At 41.1% G+C, this 25,990-nt stretch overlaps 1 protein-coding gene across 3 annotated transcripts in view; it reads left to right on the plus strand.

Moving 5' to 3' along the window:
- BANP (BTG3 associated nuclear protein) overlaps positions 1 to 25,990 on the plus strand; it is a 156,864-nt gene that overhangs the window by 11,834 nt on the left and 119,040 nt on the right. For 2 of the 3 annotated variants that reach the window (XM_079988855.1, XM_079988856.1), the window contains exons 2-5: positions 2,751 to 2,879; positions 3,502 to 3,596; positions 5,579 to 5,778; positions 23,819 to 23,941. In XM_079988855.1, coding sequence (XP_079844981.1) covers positions 2,810 to 2,879; positions 3,502 to 3,596; positions 5,579 to 5,778; positions 23,819 to 23,941 — 488 coding nt within the window. In that variant the 5' untranslated portion in view covers positions 2,751 to 2,809. Of the gene's footprint in view, positions 1 to 2,750; positions 2,880 to 3,501; positions 3,597 to 5,578; positions 5,779 to 23,818; positions 23,942 to 25,990 lie in introns of those variants that run through there. The other variant, XM_079988857.1, reaches the window with a different exon arrangement.

Below are 25,990 nucleotides of genomic sequence, written 5' to 3' on the forward strand. Positions count from 1 at the left end.
AAAACATATAGTGGTGTTTGTCACTGCAGAAAAGGCCTTTGATAGGCTGGAATGCAAGTAAGCAGGGAATGCAACTTATCCCAAAAATTATCTGGATTATCTTTTAAACATAAATACCCAGGATGAACAGTACATTTTCAAATTGTAGCTTAAACTTCAAGCTAAAAACCCAAGGATAAAAGGACACTGTAAAAATTGGTGTGACCTCTTGGTGAACTGCTCTACATGTGGAACACTGACTACAACTTTATATGATTTTGGACTCTCTTGTTGGTCACCAGAACCTGCAGTATGGTGATTGTAAAATACACATGCATATATATGTTAATATTACTTTAAATTGCGGGACATGTATTATGTTAATCTGTGTGAATTTTGATTTTCTTACGAGTAAAGGAAGATGAAAAGCGGAGGGTGGGGGATTTTGACTTGTTCTTTCCCTTTTCTTAATGCATGGATTGAAATATTCTTTCTCTTCAAGTTCAGGGCAGGGCTTCCAATAGCTTGCAGTTAGTGACAATATGAAACAGTAATCCTAGCACAGCTGTTTTATTATGTTACGACTGGCTAGTTTCCAGGACTTCTGAGAAATGGCAAACTTAATTTGCCAAAATGATAGAAATGGCAACCACATGCCCTAAATCTCTTGCTAGGTTACTTGGGCATGCTGCCACAGCGAATGCAATCACAATAGTTTTCACGGTGATCCAAATTTCAAATGAATCTCTTGGCAGCAGAAGTGTTTTGAGTAAATGCCTCCAATACCGTGTCGTGTCCTCATTTGGAAGAATCTAGAATGCATATATTTTTTTGTAATGAGCAGCTGCTGCCTTGGCTGGTCCAGGAACCTGGGCGATGCTGTGGTGTTCTCCACCTGCCTGTTTTAATTGCATTCTTATATTTGAGCAGAAGAAGGGAAAAGTCGGTGTGTGCAGTTGGATTTGATTCAGTGCTAGTGGTTAATGATAAATTGCCATTTCCACTGGCAAATGAAGTTTATTTCCCCAATATTTTTTTGCTTCAGGTATTGAAAAAACCCCTTAATCTGCCTGTTCTTCTCTCTCTCTCTCCATTTCTCCCCCTCCCCCAAGTGTGGGAAATGCAGATGTGGATTGCTCCAGCAATTTTAATTCAGCTTTTGGAGGCTGGAGATTTCCTTTAATAAGACCTCTAACAATCCCTGACAGGGAACTCCAGGGGGACAGTGCTGAAAAATGTTTGGCTCTAGAACCAGAGCTGAATGCTGGGATTGGAACTGAATATTGCAGGAGCTGAATTGTGGAAACTCTGGAGACTGGAGAGAGAAAACTGATTTAATTCAAACCAAAGCAGCTTCCAAATCTCATTTTGTGCTGACAAAGAGAGCCTACGACAGCCTTCCTCAACCAGGTGCCCTTCAGGTGTTTTGGATGCTGCTGCATGATGCTAGGGCTGATGGCAGTTGTAGTCCAAAAAATCTGGAGAGCACCAGTTTGGAGAAGACTGGTTTATGAGAATGCCTCACTCTTTGGCATAATTCCTCATATATCTGTGTGTATAGATTTACTGGATCAGTCCAGGACAAGGAAAGAGGACTTTGGGAAGGAAGTCGCAGAGCGCAAGCCACTCTATCACTTGATTGCAGTAAAGACTAGTCCCATCCTCTCCTCCTTCCTGCAATCCACCATGCTGCCCCAATCTGCTCTAAAGAGTTGGTGTATTCTCCAAGACAGTCCGGGGGGTGGGCTGGAGGGCTGCGGGGGGCAGGGGTGGTGGGGAGAGGAAGGGAGAGTCCTATTGAAGAAGTGGAAGTCTGCTTGTGTGACATTTGAGTTCACCTCTTACTTTAATTTTCAATCTTTTGTCTGCTTTGAGTATTATTGATTTGTTAGTCTCCCTTGGGGATAAGGTGGGGTAGAATATTAATAAATAAATGCCCTCTTGCTTAGAAGAGAATAACAGAATCATAGAATTATGTCGGTGTTAAGAGTATGCATGTTACAGTGTCTGTATCATCTAAAAACAAAGTTCCTGCTTTAGAACTATTGCTTGCCTCCATATACACATTTAATTTTCTAGAACTCTGCTGACTTACTAGGAAGCAAGCACCATTAAACTTAGTGGGACTTAACGTCTGAGTAGACAAGTATAGAATTTCACTGTTAAGCTAAAAAAAGGAAGATGTCAGCTATCATTTCTTTAACTGTCCTAGAATCTTAATATATAAGCATGAAAATGGTGGGAAAAATATGTCTACCACTATTTACGCACCTCTTATGGTTTACATTAGAAGGCAAATTGTGCAAGTATGTTGTGGTAACTAATTTCAAGATGAAGAGCTTTTGAGACTGTCCTCACAATGAGTCATCCAAGGGTAAGAAAAGGGTAGCCTTTTCTTCCCTTTTCTTCCTTTTTCTTCTTATGAGTGCAGTGGGAAATTCTAACCTTAGCATTTAGTAATTGTGAATATTGAGTTTCTCTCTCTCTCTCTGTAGAGAGAGATTTCAGATTGCTATAGTAATATAATTATGTATATGCAGCATGAATTATCTGCCTATTGTTGCTGTTGGAGACAGTGCTGTACTAAATGACCGATGGAAACCTGGTTCTTTATGAGGATCAACGAGATGTTTTCTAAAAAAAAAAATGAATAAAAATATTTTTGAAAAAGCTCATAAATATGATTTGAACATACTCTTACCCCTTGTGACATATGGTGACTCTTGCATCCACTGTGTTTATTACAATTTCTTCTTAACAATGTTTTACAGGATCAGATTTGCATGAACTGATACATCTTTTCAGGACCAGCGCTGCTGCCTGTTTCTGAATGATGACAGAACAGGATTTAGCTGAGGTGGTTCAAATTGCTGTTGAGGACTTGAATCCGGATCATCCAGGTATGCTGTTGGAGGGGACACACAGTGGGAGATGTAACACAGAGAGGAATAAATGCAAAGACACCCTATATTTTGCTGTTGGTTGCATGTATGTTTTATTATATGTCTTGTACAAATGAAGAATGATGAAGAACTGATCTATAGAATCTCATGTTTCTTTGGGACTAAATAAAGTAGTGCTTTAGTAGAGACAGGCTACCACACACCCAGAGTTTATGTGCTCTTCTTCCAGTCCCTACTTCCTGTGTCTCATATTGTATTATGCCCTAAACATTTCTTATGATACTGAAGCATGGCAACTGAGACTGAGGTGCTGGCAGCCACCAGCAACAGAATGCATGTTAGGATACAACATGATTGAAGATGGTTGGCAAGCCTGATGTAGACTGTGGCTTGGCCTGTTTGGGAGCATGGATCTAGAGCTTATCTCAATCTGAATCAACCATTAAAACACCCTCAGATAAGAGGTAGCTTCAGCTGTTAAAATAGGATTGGAGAAAGGAATTTCCTTGCATGTACTCAAGTGGCAACTTTGCATTCAAAGGCTGTATTTAATTTGTACTGGTTGTGCAGTGTCCTTTCTGGAAATTCTGGAAATAGCTTCTCTGTTTTTGTTTTGCAGTTGTGTTGGAAAATCATGATGTGACAGAGGAAGATGTAGACCCACCTATAAAGCGTCAACGGATCGAAATTAATTGCCAGGATCCCTCAATTAAGGTGCCTGTGGACATTTGTTGTTATTTACTACATGTTGTCAAGTATTGGATGGACAAGGGTAGGTTCTGTTACTGCAGGGATGGGGACTTTGTGGCCCTCCAGATGTTGTAGCATTCCATTTCCCATCAGTCCCAGCCATCATAACCAATGGTGATGGGAGTTGTAGTTAAGCAACATCTGGAGGTCCACAGGTTCCCCCATCTCTGTATTGTGGGCTAAAGACTTCTAAATTGCCTGCAGCTGCAGGTTTCTTGTTCTCCTTAAGAAAGACAGAGACAGAGGCTTCAGAAGCTAACCCAAGAATCTTGCCACAGCAGATTGACTCCATACTCCTAGTACTAGGTACTTATTTATGGGGCTATTGGGCAGATAGTAGAGTTGGTTGCATCAAAAGCCCTTCAGGGGCTAAATTTTATTGTATGCTTTAGCTCCTTCTGTAGGGAAATTGCTTAGTATTTTGTTAACTAGTTAATTTAAGCAGTGTATTTTTTCCAAGCTGTTTTTTCTATCTTGAATAACTAACCTAACGGGCTAAATTTGCTTCTTCTGTGTAACTTTTAATTAAAGTCCACCAGGGGGCACAATAGAAATTTCTTTAAGTAAATCAAAACAAAAATATTTCGTAGTGTGGGGAAGGTTCTTCTTAATGCTGCTCTTTTGTTATTTCTTTAGGAAATTAATCACAGTAATTGCACAAAGGGTGTGTGTATGTATATTTACCAAACTTGCTTCAGAATCCAAAACTTTGGGAATTGATTATAAAATATTTATATCCCTCCTTTGTTTCCAAAAACAACCAAAGTGCCGCTTAGTTTAAAACCTACTGGAACATCAGATTAAAAATTACTTTGGTGGGAGGCGTAGGATAACTGATCAGATATCAAGCCCTAGGGCCTGCTAGAGCAATATAGATCTTACCTGAGATTGGGGTATCATTAAGAAAAAATATTTCCACAGCCTACTACAGTGGAAATGGCCTCTCCACATGTCCCCACCACTTGTGTTTCTAGAAGTGGTGGACATGTGTTTTACAAAGACCTAAGTGATCAGCTAGAGTTGAATGTTTCATGTTAAAATGAAAAGATTTCATTAATAATAATATTTTTTATTTATACCCGGCCCTCCCCAGCCAAGACCTGGCTCAGATCAGCTAACATCAGGTATAATAACAATTGATTCAAATACAATTTAAAAACAGGATTAAAGTACAACTTAAAATGCAGCCTCATTTCAGTGGATGCCCAGATCAAAACTGGGGGGAGAAAACGTCAAATCTTCACCAAGGCCAACTATCCAGATTGGTCCTACGTGGGCCAGAAAAAAGCCAGGGAAGTCCCCAAATAGGGGTTCCATCACAGAAGGAAAAGGAAAGAGGGGGAGGGGATCAGGCTGATTCCAAGCCAAAGGCCAGGCGGAACAACTCTGTCTTACAGGCCCTGCAGAAAGAAATCAGATCCTGCAGGGCCCTGGTTTCATGAGACAGAGTGTTCCACCAGGCTGGAGCCAGTGTTGAAAAGGCCCTGGCCCTGGTTGAGGCTAATCTGACTTCCTTAGGGCCCAGGACCTCTAGAGTGTTGCTATTTATGGACCTTAAGGTCCTCCGCGGGGCATACCAGGAGAGGTGGTCCTGTAGGTACGAGGGTCCAAGGCAGACATAGGTATTATGATCACTTTCTGGAAACCATTGCATCTGATTTGATGACTGCATATCCTCAGAGACACCCATATTAAGGGTAAAGTAATGGCATTGAAAACAAGGTTCTGGAGTTTGACCTCAAATTCAGAGCCTTCTAAACTGAGACTTGCAGGCAAGCCTCAATGATGCTGTGATATTCCACCAACTTTGCGGATGATCATACTTAGAGACTGGGTGGCCTGATAGTGCTCCTTTAGTAAACGGGGCATTTAGTTGAATATTGATGTGTGTATGTTCTTTGAAGATATATATACCACTGTTTTATTTGGCTGCTTCTCTTCCCTAGTCGTTCCTGTATTCCATTAATCAGACAATATGCCTGCGATTGGATAGTATTGAAGCAAAGCTGCTAGCCCTAGAAGCTACTTGCAAATCACTGGAAGAGAAACTGGACCTTGTCATGAACAAGCAGCATAGCCCTATCCAGGTCCCCATGGTGGCAGGTTCCCCGCTTGGTGCTACACAGACATGCAACAAAGTGAGATGGTAAGACATTAATGTGTGAGGACAGCCTGTGCTGTCTCCAGAGCATCTGCTTGGCACAAACAAGCTGGGCAGCTTTTGCATAACTGTCAGGAGCTTGGTATGCAGTTTAGAATGACAAATGAATTCCTCTCAGGGGCTATTGCACTGTCAGGTTCACAGTATTGCTTTCTGTGAGACAGAGACTGAACACGCCCCCTTACTTTGTGAATGACTTAGAAAGGCTACCACATTTTGCCCTAGCTTTTGCCTGGATGTAGGGTACATTACAGATGGAGTGGCTTGGCTTCTGTTTTAGCTTGGTGGCAGATTGCTCCTGGTCTGTCCTGGGGCAATTGGCTGGGATTTCATTTTTATCCTTTCAATGAAGAATTCAGCATTCTGAGTAGTTACATAACATAAATACAAAGACTAGGGTGATATACAAAAATAAATACCAATAATAAAAGATTACAATTAGTTAAGAACAGTTAATTAACTACATGCTGTGGTCCAGACATATTATGCATCAAAGGCTTGATGAAAAATATGATTTCACAATTTGAGCATTTGCTTTTTAAAGCAAACTTCTAGCTCTTAGGGTTCACTAATGCGTCTGTCAACATCCATGGCCTTTCAGATGTTGGACAACAGCTTGCATCATCCCTCACCAGGGCTGGAGGGACTTGGAGGACCAGATGTTCCCCATCCGTAGTGTAATAACTAGCAATCTCTTGGAAGCCTGAGCAGGCAGTGGTTAGAAGGTATGACTTTGGGGCTCTGTGTAGATTCTGGCTACTCCACACTAACTTTGTATAAATAGCACAATTGGATTTGCATAATTAATTTTGTCACAGAATTAAGCTTTCTTTGGTGCTGAATTTGGGATGTATTGGTACTGATTTGGTATGTATTTTAGTGTGGTTCACAGCCCCTGTACCTTTAGTCTCATAGATAGTATGGTCCAGTCAGAGGGCAGGAAGCCAAAATGCATCAGACATATAAAATGAAGACATAATATGGGTTGAAGAGAGCATGCTTGCATCTGGAGAGCCAAATGTTCCCCACACCTGTTTTAAAGCAGCCAATGAATTTCTGTTATCATCCCTTTATTTGGAGGGTTTTCTGTAGTATAATACTTTTGATTCTTTGGGAGATTCTTCCCAACCCATTCTGAACAATAAGCACTTTTTTGCTTTACCTTTTGTACTTCACTTGCTTATACTTTCCTTTGCTTTTACTGCCTTAAATAGCTGTGTTTGAGCAGTTACTTCTTTCTACACCTGGGTGTATTTTCTGTCTGTATAGTATATCTATATCTATATCTTTAAAATTCATTGGCGAACTCTGCAAGTTTCTGAATATTTTTTCTGGTATGCGATGCTAGAAAGTGATCTCAGTATTGCAGGTGCCCTGGATACTCACCGAAAGAAGCTGTTCTCTTCTGGCTTCATAATGACAGGCTTGCACATCAGCAGCACAGAACATCTTTTGTTGACATACAAATCCTTTCCTATCTGATCTGGCATCCATGTTTAGCCCTAATCCTTTACTGGATGGCTTCTTCTTTGGTTTCTTTCCAACTCACGCTCCTCTCATGCCCAGTTTTTTTTTATAACATTTCATTCCTTACAGATACTAGCAGATATACTCAGTGGAATCTATTTATTTCATGAATGTACAATTCATAGCTTTGCTACTTTTTAATGCACATGTTAAAATGATACTGGACTTTTTACAGTGCTGATCATCTCAGCCATCTCATTCTATGATTCCATACCCCAAGTATTATATAAACATAATACTAGTAACCATGTATCCCTCTGTGGAAGGATGATTGTGAGTGAATCACTGGTGAAAGCGTTCCCCTGCATTGGCAGCAAGACTAGCGTGTGCTGCGTTGTGGTCAAGCTGCTGCTGTGCCATAAACTTCAGTTTGTCTCTATCTGCTTACCCTCCTATAGAAAAAGATCTTTCCAAATATTTTGGATGTTTGTCAGGATGGTTTCACCCAATCCTAAGAAAGTCTGCTTGCGTCCCTATTGGAGCCAGAACTGTGAACTTTGGTGTGCCTTCTTATCTTGCATGAAAAACAGAAATTAGGTTGCATTGACCCAGTTCTTAACCAAACCATGGCTTAGTGCAAATGTACAGGTTCTGAAGAGATCACAAGCTTCCATGCCCTGCTGCTGCATTGCTGCGACCTAATCCATGGTTTGTGTAGTATGTAGTCCAAACACAGGCTTGTGGTTTGACTCATTTCAGACAAACTGCAAACTGTAACCAAGGGTTGTTCTTAGTTTACAGCTTGTGGTTTGCCTGGAGAGGATTAACCACGAACCTGGGTTTGGATGACACACTAAACTAAACTATTGCTCAGCACATCAGCAGCAGATCTGGAGGAGGAACAAAGTGGCTGCAATCTCCTCTCCAGGGATATGCATGCTTGCACATTTGCGCTAAGCCATAGTTTGGGTTAGTGTTACAGGCAAACTGAGCCATTTCCTATCCATAATTTACTAGCAAGAAGCAGTTTTTAATGTGTTGTATTACTACTGGTGTGTATACCCTGTCTTGTATAATCTTTCCTCTTGCATTGGCCTTTTTGCTGAAAATGCACTATGAAGGAGATTTCTTGAGGCGAATAACTTGGTTAGGAACCCAATAATGCATGTCCAGCGAATGTCACTCTTCACCAGCTTTTACTAATTAGACACTCTGACAGATTTAGCATGTGCCCCGAGGCTGTGCTTCTGAAGACTTGGGGGCCTTTGATAGGCATTCTGATGGAGCTTCACAATTAATCTCTCACCTGGGGAAGTACTTTTATTGAAAATGTTTTCTTCCCAGGTGGAAAGAACACAGTTTTGTTAGTTGAAATATATGTTATATAGTGATGATATATGGTCTTGCTCTGCTTTCCATTGCCATTAAATGCCAGCGAAATGAGTCTTGCTGTTTTATGGGCTCATCATAAATATCAGCTTCCATAAAAGAAAGTAGAAATTTATGCTCTTCAAGACAGAAGCGGTGCTGTAGGTAGGGAAAGAGCAGGAGAGAGTTGTTATCACTTGCCTTATCTTTAAGAGTCTTTAATTAGATTTGTATGCTTTACTAAATTACTTTTTCCTTTGGGCTTAAAGGAAAACTGGTTCGGGATTTCCCCTTCTAAGAAGCATTTCTCTTTCTAGGTAGCAACCACATTTCTTTTGTTATCTATATTAATGAAATATGAGTGAGAGGTGTAGCACAGAACCTCCTCCAGCCCCTTCCAACCTGGTGACTTTGACTGCAGGTAAAAAAAAAAGTTGTGCTGGCCCCAGGGTAAAAGAAAAGTAATGAAGACATTTACTGGTACTTCCTCTGTTCACCATAGAGGTGATGGAAAGACTCATGAAAATGATAACTGCAGTCCCATGAGTTGGTGTGCATATGGGAGTTGATGTGGGAGCCATTGGTCTTTTCAGTCACTTTGATGGTGAGGGTGAATTCACTTGGGCATCTTCGGATCAGAACCTAGGACTGATAATGTTTAGCATAAGTTTAGAACCTGCAGTTCAATTCTCAGTCTCAGTTTGATGGTTGCTGAAGCAGCACCAGAGCTCTGCTCTCCTGTAGTGTAGCCAGATGCCCAGCACCTAGCATTTTAGGGCACTCAGCATCTAGCCTGAGCCTGGCCTGAGATCAGTTCTTGCTTCACAATAGTTATTTTTAGAAGAAACCTGACACTGTTGCGTTTGCCTTTTCTCTTTTTGTTCCCATCCTCTGCCTTGAGTGTCGACTGTAGTGGATACGTGCCAATTTCAGTAGGCATTTTTTTTCATTTAGGTGCTCAGCTTCTTTACCTGAGTGAGAGAGATCTCTACCTTCTCTGCTGCTTGCCATGATTATGGTGGTTAACGTTCCTCTCCCCCAATCTGTAACACAAACTTTGGGTGTTCTAGTGAGCAAAATGGTGTAGGACAGATGGTTTTAAGCTGTCTTGATTGAGTGCTGTCTTGATTGAGTGCCCAAAAAAGCAAGCTTGCTCTTTCCCCCCTCAAAAATAAACACTTATACATGTTATGGTATTTTATTTCCAGTGCCTGCAAACTTTGTTGGAGTTATATGTCAGTTAACTGCTTACAGTGATGTGACATGCATTTTTCATAATCAAGACCTGAACCAGTTTTACTGCTTTAGGCTGCTCTTTTTTATTACATTTTTTTTAAAAAGTGATACTGTTTAAGTGTATTCCTTTTGGCATATTAATTTCCCAGTCAGCAATCTCAATCTCTGGTGGCAGAGCCCTTTTTTAGATGTTGCAATCTAGAAATTTGTGATTCTCAGGTCATAGCATTGTTTAAATTTGCATGAACATCCCCTAGGCAGGATGGGACTGCTCACATAGATGAAAATGTATTATGTAAATTGTCCTTAGAATCATAGGGTTGGATCCAGTATTAGTTGTACTCGGAGTCGATCCATTGAAGTTTACAAGCAGAACATGAACACAACAGCACTCCCCTTTTAGTTTTCCATAGCATCATGAATTTCACGGTCACTTTCCGAAAAGTTCCTACTACGTTATCTCATTGGTTGAGATTTAGTCAAGTATAGCTGATCTCCTCATTCCTTTCTGCCCCTTACTGAAAGAAAAAGTTGTCAGCAAAGCATGGCAGGAATTTGTTGGAGATTCTGTGCTTAGCGGTGTTTGTTGCCCAACAGATATCAGAGTAGTTGAAGTCCCAGATTGCTACTGACTATCTGAAACATGTGTAATTTGAGACAAGAAAGCGTCACTGACATCCTTACCTTGGCTTTGCAAACTATTGTAGAATGCAGCTACAATGTTGTTTTATTTCTATTTCCATTTATTTTACCCAAATGGGATACCTTGTTCACTCTCTTGAATTTCTGAGAAGGCATACACATTTGACATTTAATGTTACGTCCTCTCCTTTTCTTTTGCATCTATAGTTTATTTATTTATTGACCAACATGAGTCATCCCCATCAAGTCTGTTATTCCTATCAAAAAATACTTACTGTCCTGAAGTAGTAGTTGCTGCTCATCTTGTTTTCCATACTTGTTAGTGTATAGACACAGAAAGCACTGAATATTCTGCTCTGAGTTTCCCCTACTACGGTATCTTAGTGTTGCGTTTGGCACCTACAGTACCTCCTGGTTTTTGCTGTAGCGTCATAGTCCTTGTCTTTAGTGAACTTACCTTCAGGCTGTTTTCTCTTTCCCTATAGGATTTAGTTTAAAGTCCTCTTGATCAGATTCATCATGCTTCTGCCAATCATCCTCATGCGATGCTGCCCATCTCCTGACAAGTAGGAACGTATAGACTGTGGTCCCAGAAACTGAACCTCTCTTATTGACATTTTCTTTGTGGGTGGTCATTTGCCCGAAGTACTCTTCTCTCTCTTTGTAGTCCTCTACCTTTTGCAAGAAGAATGGATGAGCACAAGGTCTGAGCTCAACCTCATCAGTTCTTCCTCAGATGATTATCTGTTGGGCATAAGGGTGATTCCTGTATATCTGGGTATGTCTGCTGTAGCAAAACCAGCAAAGAACCTGAGACAAAGCAAGAGTCCAAGAGCCCAAGAAAGAAAGGATAATGATACAATAATTATGTTGATACTTAAAGTGCCAAAGGGCATTGATTTTTATTCCACTGTCCACTCCATCTTTCTGTGCCAACTTGGTGTTACAGTGTGCTGGCTTTAGAAGAACAATTTAATTTACACATCCCAGCTTTTCATTCCTTTTGGATTGTGATATAGAATGTCTGAGTCTTCTGATGCTGCACTTTGCAGTAGAATTTCCTTCCTTTTCAAAATTTTGATTGAGTAATTCTAGACTGTAGAAGCCCCTGCCTGAGAAATGCCCATCCTTTCCTGTATAGTGACAAGGGGCCCATGAGTTTCAAGGTTTTGTGTAGAGAATGAGTGGTGAATGAGTGGAATTGAAGGGGATCCATGTCAAGTTTTCCCTGCCTTATTGATCAGAAAGTGAGAAGGTGTTACACACAGAGAGACTATCTCTGCTCTCATGCACATTCTTTTAAAAAACAGTCACTTAATGGCCCATAACTAAGGAGAGTTGTAATAATGATTAAATAAATAGGTGGGAAATAAATATGTAGCTTTTAGTCTTATCTACCAAGCCAGGCCTGTGGCCCTCTAATACTATGTGGATGTTTTTATGTGCTCTATTTATTTTTGTTGCTAAATTAATATACTAGAGAGGGAGCTGTTTTCAGATTTGTGTTTTACCATGGAGCTTTAAATCAGCCAAGAACTGTGTACTTTTTTCCTCTGGGAAAGAGAGGAGGAGAGAGGTGTGTATCAATGAGAAATATGACTACTATGTTCATCTGCGGCAAAAACAAAGAGTTTTACGGCACCTGAAAGACTTAATTTGTTGGTTGTGAGCTGAGCTTTTGTGGGCATATGCCTGCATCATTGGATGAAGTGCATGTTTTAAATATTTTAATATATTTGGAGTATTCCCAGCCTCACTTAGCTTTTTTCAGCTCTGTTCATCTTTTCATCCTGCCTGTTCCCGACATGCATTATCTGGCCTTGGGCCGCAGTCTCTTTAATTTCCTAAACGTCTGGCTCCAGAATTATCTTATCCTTCAAGGAAATATGCTGACCACAGCTTCCAACATGATAATTGACAGCCATGTTTTCTTTTTACTGCAGTATGACATCAGATTTCATCATATTGTAACCATCATGATTCTGTTAATGTGCTAGAAAATGTGCAGTGGCACACAGAATGAAAGCTCTGATATACCAGGTCCAATGTGTTGGCCATGATCCATCCAGGTGGCACCAGTAGTTCTGCTTGCCCAGCAAGCTTTTATTTCTAGAAGCTTTTGCTCTGTAGTGTAGATTCTTTATCTGTTTTAAAAATGGGTCTAAACTACAAAACACTTAGGAAATGTTGACTTGACTTGTTGTGTGTCTTGGATTTGTTTTCAGCACAGCAGCAAAGGAATAGTTGCCTTTTCAGTTGCCAAATGTAACCAAGCATTTATCATGTGTGTTTCATAAAGGGAATCTGGTGACTGCCACTGTATGTAACCTTGGTATGTGTGCATTTTGTAGGTGTAGCTGTGTGATATGCAATGTGTCTTGCTCTCAGGATTCAGCAGATTTGGATGTGTTAGGTTTTGATTGATGGGATACATCTTGTGCCATATCTCTGGTATGCCAGCTGGAACGGTTTATTGGCTGGTGTACTGGTATAATTCAATAATGCAGGGCGAGGGAAGTTGCTGTTTATATTGCCCTTAGGAAAGTAATGTGCAAATATGAACAAGAATATATAGACTCAATAAATAAAATAAATGAAAGTTTAGAATCCTAAGGAGAAAGTAATTAAGTTATACATATATACATTTGCATCAACACCAATACATTAGCTAGGCTATCTTCTGGCTGTCAGCAGCAAAGCTTGGTGCGTGTCCTCCCCCCCCCCTTTTCTTTATATTTGAATCATAAAGATGTTCATTGATTTCAATAAACTATCCCACAGGCTTGGCCATGTGGTTTAAAATAGGAAAATGTGTTGTAGTTTTAATCACAAAACTTTGATGGCTTAGTCTCTGGGGTGTGCGCTAATCCGCCTTTTCCAGCACTTAAGAGTAGCAGATGTGATAATTTATTGGATATTGTATTCAGCACTCAAAAATTTGGTTTACATATGAATTCTCTTCCTTTTACCCTTTTACCATTCTTCCTCACTCTAGAGCCCCAAGCATGCACATACAGGTTCTCTTCAACATTCAGGATAGGAGCTTGTTCCCATCCTTGCTGAATCAATGTACTTGAAAATTCTTTGGATGTCTGTCTGCTGCAATTTCTCATAATTCTAACCATTACTATTAGGACTAGCTGATGGTCAATTGATGACTGAGTGAGTAACACCTTAATTTATATAACACATAGACATTGCAAAATGCTTTACAGTTAACCTTATTGCAAGCATCCTTGCTCCATTATTAAGCATGCAAAAGGTCACCGGTTGAGTTATTGGCATCTGCACGTAGAGTTGGGAAGGTTGCTTCCAGTTGTCACTGAAGTCATTTCTGAGCTAAATCCGTTATGGTTTGACTCTGTAAAAGGCAGCTTCCTGTCTCCTACAAGTACAATGGCTTGGGAAATCACGTTTCTTCCCATTTTATCTATGGAGTCTGAGAGTGACCTGCCAAAGACTGTGCTCCAGATTCATGTGCTCAAGGGAGTGTCCCCTGAGAGAAGACTGTAAGCCTCAGTCAAGAGGAGAGTTGCCCCCTTAAATTGGTTCAGCACTTGTTCTGTCTGAAGTCTCACATTCTTCCATTCTTGCACTTAAAGGTGAAGGAGCCAAGGATTCAATAGTTTGGTGCTGACATATTACAAGCCCTGGAAAAACATAGCCCTTTCCAATATGAGCACTGGTGTTGAGTTTCACAAGGTCAGTTTATAGAATTAAGAATTAAAGCCAATGCTGCTTATGGGACTGATAGTGGAGTCCAATCATTCATGCGAACACATTGCAGAATTACATTTGTCAAACCTTCTTGAACTGACCGAGATCTGAACTGCATTTACTTCATGTTTTCTAAGCCAGCTGCTATTGTTTTCTAATAAGCCATTTATTTTAGGATTGTTGAAGGCTTCATGTAACAAGTCGAGTGCTTCAAGCAACTGATAGATAAATAATAAGATCAAATGCAACTTGCCAGGTTTTTTTTATACATGGCTTGGGGGGGCGGACTAAAGGGATTGTATCTGAATTTTTAATCACGTATCTTAAGGCAAAGAACAATAACAAGCTTCATGTTGCAAACGATTACTGTAAAAAGATCTTGTAAAATCTTAACATCTCTGCAAGCCAGAAAACTTTATAAAAGATTTCAAAGAAGAACGTAAATTAACAAGGTGATAACTATAACCAGAAAAGAAGAAATATGAAAGCAACAAAACCAGAGATGTTTGAGTTCTGATGTTCCTTTAGAAGGATTGTGATCCATCCTGAACAGTCAGGAATAGCAAATAGTAAGGTGGAAGCAGAATTGATCTAGCTTTCATAAATCAGGAGAATTGGTTTTCAATTTGTGTGATTATCAAACTGTAATCCTATACACTTTCCCAGTAGTGATGTATGGAAGTGAGAGCTGGACCATAAAGAAGGCTGATCGCCAAAGAATTGATGCTTTTGAATTATGGTGCTGGAGGAGACTCTTGAGAGTCCCATGGACTGCAAGAAGATCAAACCTATCCATTCTTAAGGAAATCAGCCCTGAGTGTTCACTGGAAGGACAGATCGTGAAGCTGAGGCTCCAATACTTTGGCCACCTCATGAGAAGAGAAGACTCCCTGGAAAAGACCTTGATGTTGGGAAAGATGGAGGGCACAAGGAGAAGGGGACGACAGAGGACGAGATGGTTGGATAGTGTTCTGGAAGCTACCAGCATGAGTTTGACTAAACTGTAGGAGGCAGTGGAAGACAGAAGTGCCTGGCGTGCTCTGGTCCATGGGGTCATGAAGAGTCGGACACGACTAAACAACTAAACAACATCAAATCCTATATACATTCCTGTGGAAGGACTGATTGCCACATTATACTTCTTATGAGGGAATTTGTGTATGGGGTGTGTGTGTTTGAGCTCCCTTCTGTCTATTTTGAGGTCCCAAAGAATGGAGCAGATGTTCACTAATTCAGGTTAAGGGGGTTGAAGACTGTTTCTAGAGAGGAGATGGTATCTCTCTTTGCAAAGCATGCAGTGCATTGCCATAGGTTGTGCACATGTTTATAGAAGTGTGACTTTTTGCAGTATATATATGTGTATATATATATATATATATATATATATATATATATGAGCAAGGAGGTCTAATCTCTGCTAAGTTGTCATCTCCTTTGTTTTAAAGAGATCTAACACTTTAGCCACTGACTCATGCTGGCTTCCATTTGCTGTGCCCTTTAAAACAAAACACACCATTTTAGGGTACTTAGCAGCTTCACCACATGTTTTATTTTGGGATATGATCTAGAAAGCTATATTATTCTTATGGAACTTGCATCCATATCAGTGACGTCCATAGTGCAAAGTACAAGTGAAGATACCAGAAACCATCATTTTGGAATTGACCTCTATGCTGGTAATTCTGGATATCTTAGTAAATGTTTGAAAGCATTGTTCTCAAATTCAATGAGTTGGATGAGATTTTTCTTGGTTTAGTTAATAGTAAACAGAAGGGGGCAGAAAAGTATTATATATAAAGCTGAACCTTTGGCACTTATGAGCTCAAAATACTTGGCATGTATAATTTTTGCATATGGGGATCAGGTTGAAAATGCAAGCTTTAAAAGCCACCTTGTAGTAAGTTGGGGTGCATGACAGTAGGGGTGTCCTTTAAGAATAAGACTGAGGAGAGCCTGTATGTAAATTGTGACTGGAAAGGATGGATGTGGAGTGTTACCTGCATGTGTGCGTGCACACACACACACACTTATACCCCCAGAGAGTGCGAAATAAGTGGTAAGTTGCTTTGGGTTGCCCTGAGCACTATAAATCAACTAACAAATGTTAAAAACGAAGAAATAAAAAAGCTGACTTACCTCAACATGGACATTATCCAGGTTTATTTCTCTTCTTTACCAGCTTCATAGCCTGTATTAAAAGCTGGGGCCAAAGGGTTATTTAGAGACCTTTACATTTAGGGATGTAAATTGCATTATCAAAGCTTTTTGGCCATGTTTAAAAATAACAGCTCATAACAGGGCATGTATGAGCAAGTTCTTTTTTTCTTAAGCCGATGTCTAGGTATTGTAAAACAGCAGCGAGCTTCTCTTTCCCAGTCTTGGGATCTGTGAGTCATAGAAGCATCAGCCGGACAATTGCTCCATAAATGAACCTTTTGCAATTGAATGCAGCATTTTTTTCATGAATGGTTACAGTGGGCAATGCCTCTGTGTTAAATGGCCTCCCCCAGAGGAAAACAAACCGCAACAGACTTTATTTAAACAGGCTTTCCGTATTGGTTGGTGAAGTTGGACTTGAAACCATTAAATCATCCCTATGTGCTTGTCTGCCCATTCAAAGGGACTCTTTGTAGAGCTAGGGCTGAGGGGATAAACCCCAGCATAAATGTCTTCTGTAGCTTAGAGAAAGCCACAGTTTTTTTGTGCATATCGGAACTGAAAGGTGATTTTTTAGAAACATACTCGGAATGTTTTTGCTGTTTTAATAAATGCTGCTTTTTTGCCTGTTCGTTTTGCAAATTGACCACAACTTCATAAATCTTTCAAGTTCATGAGTCACATTGGGAGGATGGCTGGTATGTTTTGGCTTCTGACCATAAAGTGACTTTAATAATCACATAGGCTATCATTATAATATCTGCCTTGTTGTGATGCTCCAGATACTTGGGATCCAAAGTGAAGTTTCAAGGTGTGAAATTAAGAGCTGCATTTGGCAAGCACAAACACTGTTTGCCCCACCTATTCAATCAGCTGCAACCAGGGAGACCAGTCATGCTAATGAAATCAAGCACTGTGAAGGTTTTTCCAGTGCAGTTGTCTTTCCACCATGACTTGTGCTGCCACAAAGGACCCCCTCATTTGTGTGGGGCTTGTATACTTGCGATCCTTTAGAAGGCAATTGTCTCCCTTGGCTTCAGTGTCCCAGATCCATAGCCTGGGGATATCTGAAGCATTGCCTCTTTTCTCTGTCCTGTTGCAGCTTGAGGGCCATGGCCACATAATCTTAATAGGTGTGCAACCCCCCGCACCCCATGTTGGAACATGAAAAGGACCTGCCTCTTAGGGCTGGTCTCTATATGCAACAGAATGAAGTAGTAGAGAAGATTGTGTCTCTTCAGAATGCAGGTGTGTGTGGGAAATCTGCCTATAAGTAGAAAGCTAGCTCTTCAGGGAGAGGGCAGGGGTAGAATCTTTTTCTCCTGAGGTGCTTAAAAGGTAAAGGTAAAGGGAGGGGGCCACTAGGTGGCGCATCGGAAGATGGCTGACAATAACATCTCTCCGACCCACACGAGGTAATTTGGAGGCTATGATGGGGGTAATTAGCCTCCTTAACCCCCCCCCAGGATTATGGGGGGGACGGCCCTTGCCTGCTGTGCCCTATACCACCCCTGAATTTGTGGGGGTGGGGGCACTAGGCACAAAGCCCTCCTGTGGGATTTTCGGCACTCCTCGATGCCGTCCCCGATTCGCGCCGCTGGTTGCAATGATCTTTAAAAGAAACAATTCGGACGTGATTAATTGCACATACATCAAGGAAAAAGGGGAGTAAATACTGCTGACAGAAGAGATCTCTGATAACAAGACAACAATAAAATACGAGAAGAACGTGAAGATACGGTATGATAAATGACTGAGGGGGGAGGGGGGAAAAACCTGCCTCTACCTTTTTATGTGATTTAACAAGAATCCCCTCCCCTAATGAGTCAGAAATTAAGGACTTAAGCTGTGGATTTAAGGCTGTGTGGAGATAAACTTTCGATCCAAAGCAATGTTTCAAGATGAAGCTGGAAAGCTAAGAGTTTTGGAGTGTCGCACTTAGAAAAAAATACCGTCGCCATTTTGTGAGGCATTGTGGGAGCTCTTGGGTCTGGGAGGAGAAAGAGAGAAATAGAGTTGTTTACATATCGTGAATCAACTCCTCGGTGGGACTTAAGAGCGACAAATGCCAAAATTTACGATGGAAAAAGTGATGTTATCTACAAAGGAGATATATGGAAACCATCTGGACTTAGTGGAGGAACGGGAAATCCACACAGGATTATTATACTTGCTATCGGTTTAAGGAGACTAACAGAAGAGATCGTAAAGGAAAAAGAGAAATTATACGAACAAGATATGATGTGGCAACACCAAGATAAGACTGGATAGAATTATGAACTTTGTTTGGACTGATTGGGACTGATTTGGACATTAACGCAGTAATAAGAAGATGATCTGAATTCCCCTTTAGATCTTGAAGTATGGGTTCCCCCAACAAAATTTTAAAATTTGGCTTTGTAATTCGGAATTTATATGATGTGATTTAATTTGATGTGATTGGCCAGTTAATAAAAATTATTTAAAAAAAAAATTAAAGGTAAAGGTAAAGGGACCCCTGACCATTAGGTCCAGTTGTGGCCGACTCTGGGGTTGCGGCGCTCATCTCGCTTTATTGGCTGAGGGAGCTGGCGTACATCTGTGGCCAGCATGACTAAGCCGCTTCTGGCAAAGCAGAGCAGCGCATGGAAACGCCGTTTACCTTCCCGCCGGAGCAGTACCTATTTATCTACTTGCACTTTAACATGCTTTCGAACTGCTAGGTTGGCAGGAGCAGGGACCAAGCAACGGGAGCTTACCCCGTCGCGGGGATTCGAACCGCTGACCTTCTGATCGGCAAGTCCTAGGCTCTGTGGTTTAACCCACAGTGCCACCCGTGTCCCCCTGAGGTGCTTAGCTTCTTGCTAATGGGGGTCTTTGGTTTGTTTTTACTTGTTTATTAATGCAAGCTGTCAGAAATGGTATTGATTGAAAACTGTGTGGGCAGGTCATAAGAGCCCTGCTGCATCAGACGAAAGGTCTGTCTAGCCTAATATCCTGATTCCCTTAGTGGCCAGTCAGATTCCTCTGAGAAGCCCAAAGATGGACATGAAGGCTGTAGCTCTCTTCTGCTGTTGCTACTGCTACTCACCACAAGTGTCATCTTTTCATATATTTACATATATGTCAGGACATGGGATAAAAATATAATAAAATAAATCCCCAGCTCTTGTGCTACCATCTCATTCTGATGCTAATGTTGGCTAGAACTGTGGTCAGTATCGGAGCAAACAAAGCTGGTACTCTACAAGCCTAGCAAAAACAGTTGGCTCAAATTATATTATCTAGTATTGCATACAGATATGGGCACTGACAACTGGTGCAGACACTGAGAAGCAATATAGCAGGCCAATTAATTTGTGAGCATAGTGTAAGTAATGAAACAGTTTCACTGGTCACACTTAAAAGTGTGTGTTTGGGTATACAGTCTTGAAAATAGAGCCAATGCATGTACTTTTGTAACCCAAGAAATAAAAACAACAGTAAAAAAGGAAAGACTGTACTTGTAACTGTGTTTAAGGAAAGGCGTGTATCCACTGTACTGCATTTTTGATGTGAGTGCATCTAGGATTGTGTTTATAAAGAATGAACAAAGAATGCATTTCAAGCCAGGTCCTGGAAATCTCGCTGCCCCTCCTTCATCTCTTTTACCCGGCGAAGTATTTCTATAAATATCCCATTGATCTGAGCTGTGAGAGGAATCAGCTCCTTGCCCAAAGTGTTCCTGTGTGAGTTTTCCCATAACACCAGTCTGACCCAACTCCTTTGATCATTTACCTTGAGGGAGGTGAAATGTCAGTTGGTTCCTTCTGGTTTCCTTCTGGTTTCCTTCTGCCCCACCCAATTCCTTCTCTTCCAGAGTAATGCAGTCTGGAGGGTGCCAACAGTCCTCCTCTTTTACTGGCTGCCTCCTGGGTAAGTGACAGGTTGTTGGCCAAGAAAAGCTAAATGCTGATGGTGATGGATATGAGTCACACGTGCTCTTTCCATGTTAAAACTTACCTCTGGCAGGAACTTATTTGTGAAGTACAAACACTTTTTCAAAACAGAGGCCAAAATATGAGAGCCTGAAAAGCCAAGTCCCACAACTTTATTAATGGCATAAATAACTGGTTGAGGCATTTATGCTTTTAATAAACCTGTGCTTTATTTTGTATTTTTCCTCATACAGAGACATAGAAAAATATCCCATATTGCACAAACCCCTTCCCCTTCTTCTCTTCCCTATTGTAACCCTGTGCCCCCCCCCCCCCCGGATCTGTAGGGTCCTCCAACTCTCCTGAGCAGATTTAGGAAGTGCATAGAGCAGATGAGAGGAAGAAAAGTCATGTTGCCTGAGCAGAAGTCCATTCCACTTGCACCACTTGGATATCACCCATAAGCAATACAGCTTATTCTAAAAGTGTTTGTAGTTAGTATATCCAGAATAAACAGATGTCTCAAATTTTTCAGTATATACTGAAGGATTGAACAATGTCCTCTGTCTGAATGCAATGCTGTGTGTCTTTCTCTTCCTCCATTCTGTAGTTTGCTTCCAAATGTTTCCAATTCCCAAGTTATTTTGGTGAAGCTATGCTGGCAGCTCTTCTAGGAAGAACCTTCTTACATTGGGTTTGTACAGACAGAAATGTTTTAGTTGATGCTGATTAGCTCAGATGACAGGCCTTCTGGCTGACCTTCCTATGATCAGTGGAATCTTCTTCTTTTTACTGAGAAATGTTTTTTAAAGACCTGATACCACCTGCAATTAACCTTTATTCTGATTCCTTGGGGGGGGGGGAGTTTGTTTGTTTGTTTGTTGTGGTTTTATGCTCTGTTTTGTTAGAAGGTATAATTGCTTTCACCACATCCAGCTCTATCTGATTTAGGTTGTTCCTTCTACCATGTGTGGCATGATACGTAATTAATTTTAACACTCTTATCTTTCTAAGGATTTTGTTTAATCAATACATTTTTAGTTTTTTGCTCATGTGTGTTAACTATTTTGTTTGTAGTTTGTAGCTAATTGTGTTTGCCTTTTAATATCTGTTTTACAAAAAAAAAAAAAAGGCTTTGAATGCAAATTGCTTCTTTGGGTCAAGTCCTTTGTGTCCATCAGATAGTACAATTATATGTACAGTAAAAAGAATCTTGGCAGAAGCTTGAGAACCCAACTTAAGCAACTGATACCATGTAGACTTAAGCATTCCTGTCGTCTTAAAAATAATACCAAGCTCTGTGCAATTAGGATGTGCTTGCTTTCAGACACAATGTTGGCATCTGCCTGTCTCAAGAGACAGTGGAGTGCACCTCCAGGGATGCTGCTGCGTTAGCAGCACAGAAGTGACCTCCTCAGGGCGCAAGCCTGGGCAGTGTGGATGGAGGTCCTGGACTGCCCAGATAACAAAAAGCCCTCTTGGTCTCTCTGACGTGGTTGAAAGGAAAGCAGAGCAATACATTTGGCACCAGCTTGGCTGCAGGAACTGCCAGAAGTCCAAAACTCACTGCATGCAACATGTTTAGTTTTATGTCTGAACTACGGTTTAGTTTTATGTCTGAACTATGTCTGAATTGATTTTGTTGCCTACATCTTAGATAGTTCTGTCCCAAATGTTTTATGCATAGTCATATTCTGGATTTTGAATCTGACTAGAGACTGAAACCATCTCAAACTATCCTATCCTGAACACCTGACCATGGTAAATTGGGAGATAAACCTCCAAAGCCACAATGTCCATTTCTGATGGGCCTTCGGGAATAGTTTTCACCAGATGTTGTCAAAGAGCTCCTTAACCCAAGAAATAATACTGGTCTCTAGTGCTAACCCTCTCATCTTGCATGTGTCTTCTTGGCACCTGTGCATACATGAAGCAACACACACACATGAACACTCCCTCTCTGCATCCCAAGAGTTGCTTCTCAATAACTCCTGCAACTTCCCACTTGAATAACACATTCAAGCAGTGTACGTGAAGAGCCATTTCAGCTGAAAGAATTTTCCTCCAGATCTGCTAATGAATCCAGCACATGCAGTATCAATGGCTACATTTAGAAGTTCACCCGTTCACGGAGCTTCCACACCAACTTGAATCTTGGCACCTCTGTTTGTACAAATGAAGCTGTGAGTAAAGGCATCCTGCACGTAGCTCCAGTCGCTTGGAAGTTCTTTTTGCCAGAGATTTTACTGAGTAGAAGAAGGAAAAATGTGGCCTAATTCAGTGTCACTTTGGAAAAGGGCACAGCTAAAGACAGCTGGGGCTGGGGACAAGTGGTACTTGGTGAGACCACGTTCTCTGCAGTGCAGAGGACCCATAATCCTTTGTGCTCATTAAATTAATTACTAATGGCTTATATCAGGGCATTTCTTCTCCTTTCATTTTTAAGTTGTTTTAAGTTAATTAAATGCCATCAGGCACACTTTAAAATGGTCTACAAAAATGAATTAGTTCTTTTCTTAAAAAAAGGACTTTCCCATTTTATATCAATTTTCATTTTAAAGATTTTTCTATTCAAAGGAAACTACAGAATGAGCAAAAGCCTGAGGTCTCCATAAATGGAAGCTTAATTTTATTGCATTTATCTCTATTGCTGCAATTAATTATTCAGAGTGTTCATTAAAAATTGCAGCCTTGGTAAGTGACACTTTTTAAACAGGCATTCTGAGTTTATTGAAATTGAGGGATGTGGGTGATAAAGAATTGGACATCCAAAGGAATGGCAATAAAATGTCTCAAAGAAGGTTCAGAATGTCATTTAAAACTCACAAGTCAAATTGTAGAATACCTGAAAAGTTCTGGGGGAACATGAAATAGAGCAGATAAGCATGGTGTTTTGTTGTGACCCCTTTGAGCCAAAGGGCTTCCTTCGAGCATGCAAATGGATGCATGGTTGGAGTTGACCCTTTTGTTGGAATGAAATGGAGAAGACTGTTTGTGCAAGAGTATCATGTGTACAACAGCACATGTGGGTTCCTGGACACTGTGTGTAGTGCATCCTTTAGCGATACCTAAGCTAAATCTGCAAATGCTTTATTCATCTTTTTCTCTCTGCCCCTTAACTTTTCCTACTTCTTTTAGTTAAAGGGTCCCACAACTGGAGTTCCTGTGTTGAGCTGAAAAGGAGAAAGGAGAACATCAAGCAGACTCTCTCCCCCCCCCCCCGCCTTTTGTGTACTTTGAGTTGATAACAAAAATTGAATAATTTTGCTAGAGGTCAGAAAACATTACATAATTCCACAGAAACAGTCAGCCCCTTGAAAGAATTATGAGTTCTAGGAATGGTACAGAGATCAAAATATGATGGATTACATGCTTTAACAACTGATACATAGTAAACAGCCTTGAAACCAAAGAAGGGGAATAACCCAACACATCCGTGGAAGAACTCATTAAAATACCAAGTGTGGCTTAATGAATGGCAGAAGAGCTTTTGACTTTCATTCTGTTTATTCTTCTTTCCTCTACATTTATTGTCTTTACAGTGTCGTCCCTCAGACCACAGTAATCCTCAACAATGATCGTCAGAATTCGATTGTAGCCAAGATGGTAGGACAGGAAGAGCCATTGACCAGACCAGCGGATTCACTGGAAAACATCCTTAGCACGTTAGTAATTGCAACTAAGCAATGCTCTTCCCTCAGTGTATATAGGAAATTTCCTTATACTGAGTCAAGCCTTTGGTCCATCTGACTCAATATTGTCTACACTGAACCGGCAGAGGCTCTCCAGGGTGAATTGTTGTGAAGTTGAAAGGAATGGAAGGGATGTGAGACATACCCTTGCAACTTAGTGCCCTAGAATTATTTTAGCTCCCTGTATTAGAGTTAGTTACAGATAGGTAGCCGTGTTGGTCTGCCATAGTCAAAACAAAAAAAATTCCTTCCAGTAGCACCTTAAAGACCAACTAAGTCAGTTCTTGGTATGAGCTTTCGTGTGCATGCACACTTCTTCAGATACACTGAAACAGAAGTTTCCAGACCCTTCTATATAGTGAGAAGGTGGGGAGGGGTATTACTCAGAAGGGTGGTGGGAATGGGTGATTGGCAGATAGCTGTGATGAGCCTGTTGACGACTCTTAACGACTGCAATAGGTCTTACAGGAAAAAGCAAGGGGTGAAAAGGTGAAAAATGGCTTTGTCATGTATAATGAGATAAGAATCCAAGGTCTTTGTTCAGACCAGGTTTCTCCATGGTTTTAAGTTTGGTGATAAGTTGTAATTCAGCAGCTTCTCTTTCCAGTCTATTTCTGAAATTCCTTTGTAGTAAAACAGCTACTTTGAGATCTTGTATAGAATGTCCTGGGAGATTGAAGTGTTCTCCTACTGGTTTCTCTGTCTTGTGATTCCTGATGTCCGATTTATGTCCGTTTATTCTTTGGCGTAAGGTCTGGCCTGTTTGTCCAATATAGAGAGCTGAAGGACACTGTTGGCATTTGATGGCATACACAATGTTAGACGATGAGCAATTAAATAGTCCCGAGATGGTATGTGTGATGTTGTTGGGGCCAGTAATGGTGTTGTCCGGGTGTATGTGGCAGCAAAGTTGGCATCTGGGTTTATTGCAGGCTCTGGTGCCAGTGTCCGTGTTAGGTCTGGTTGTAGTATTATTGTGGGTTAGGAGTTGTTTAAGACTGGGTGGCTGTCTGTAGTCATCACATACAGCTCCCAAGTTAAAACAGTACAACGCATCATCAGAGATCTACAACCTCTCCTGGACAATGACAGTTCTCTTTCTCAAGCTCTGGGAGGAAGACCTTTCATTGCCTACAGACAGCCACCCAGTCTTAAACAACTCCTAAAAAGAGCATAGCAAAGGCAACAGAGCAGCTCACCTCTGGCACAGCTGTTCCCTCTCCGCCCTTGGACAGTAAAAACACTTGCAGCCTTCAGGCAAAGGAGCAAGGATCACCCAGTCAGGCAATGGACCACCTGATTGCCTGCAGGATGAAAGCTGAAGGGAATAGCTACAAGGATCTACTGAGAGCCAAGGTTTTGGGTGGGAGCATATGCTTTGGGTTGTCTTCAAGATTGAAAGGCAGGAAAGAAATCTAACAAAATAAAATATATTCAGAGTTTATATTTTGAGTTCCTTTATATAGTATGTTGTTGGCATATGTCTGTCTCAGGAGACAATGGAGGAGTGCGCCTTTTGGGGTGAAGTCAAACTGTTGGAAGGTTGCAGTGCCTTCCGTGGCTGTAGAGACTGATACAGGATGTGCTGCTACAGATGCACCGCAGTGTTTCTTCTCTTTGCGCTCCTTCTGGTGGTCATTCCTCCTCTGGTCACTGCTTTGGATACATGACCTGTCTCCAGGCACTGCAGTTGTCTGCAAGGGATTCCCACATGTTGTGGTTGATGTTGCTAGCCGCCCTGTCACATTTGCAGGCATCTTTGTAACACAGAGTTGCTTGTGGGCCTGGTGCCGGAAGCCAGTTCCCTGTAGAGCCCACCCTTGAGGATCCTGTCATCTTCTGTTCTGTGTACATCACCAAGCCACTGTAGATGTCACCGAAACAGCAGTGTGAATGTGCTGGGAATGTGGGCTTGGGAGATAGCCTGTCGGTAGAGCATGAGACTCTCGGGGTCGTGTGTTTGAGCCCCATGTTGAGCAGAAGATTCCTGCATTGCAGAGGGTTGGACTAGATGACACTCAT

This window comes from Podarcis cretensis, assembly GCF_951804945.1.
Source record: "Podarcis cretensis genome assembly, chromosome: 8".
Lineage (NCBI taxonomy): Eukaryota > Metazoa > Chordata > Lepidosauria > Squamata > Lacertidae > Podarcis > Podarcis cretensis.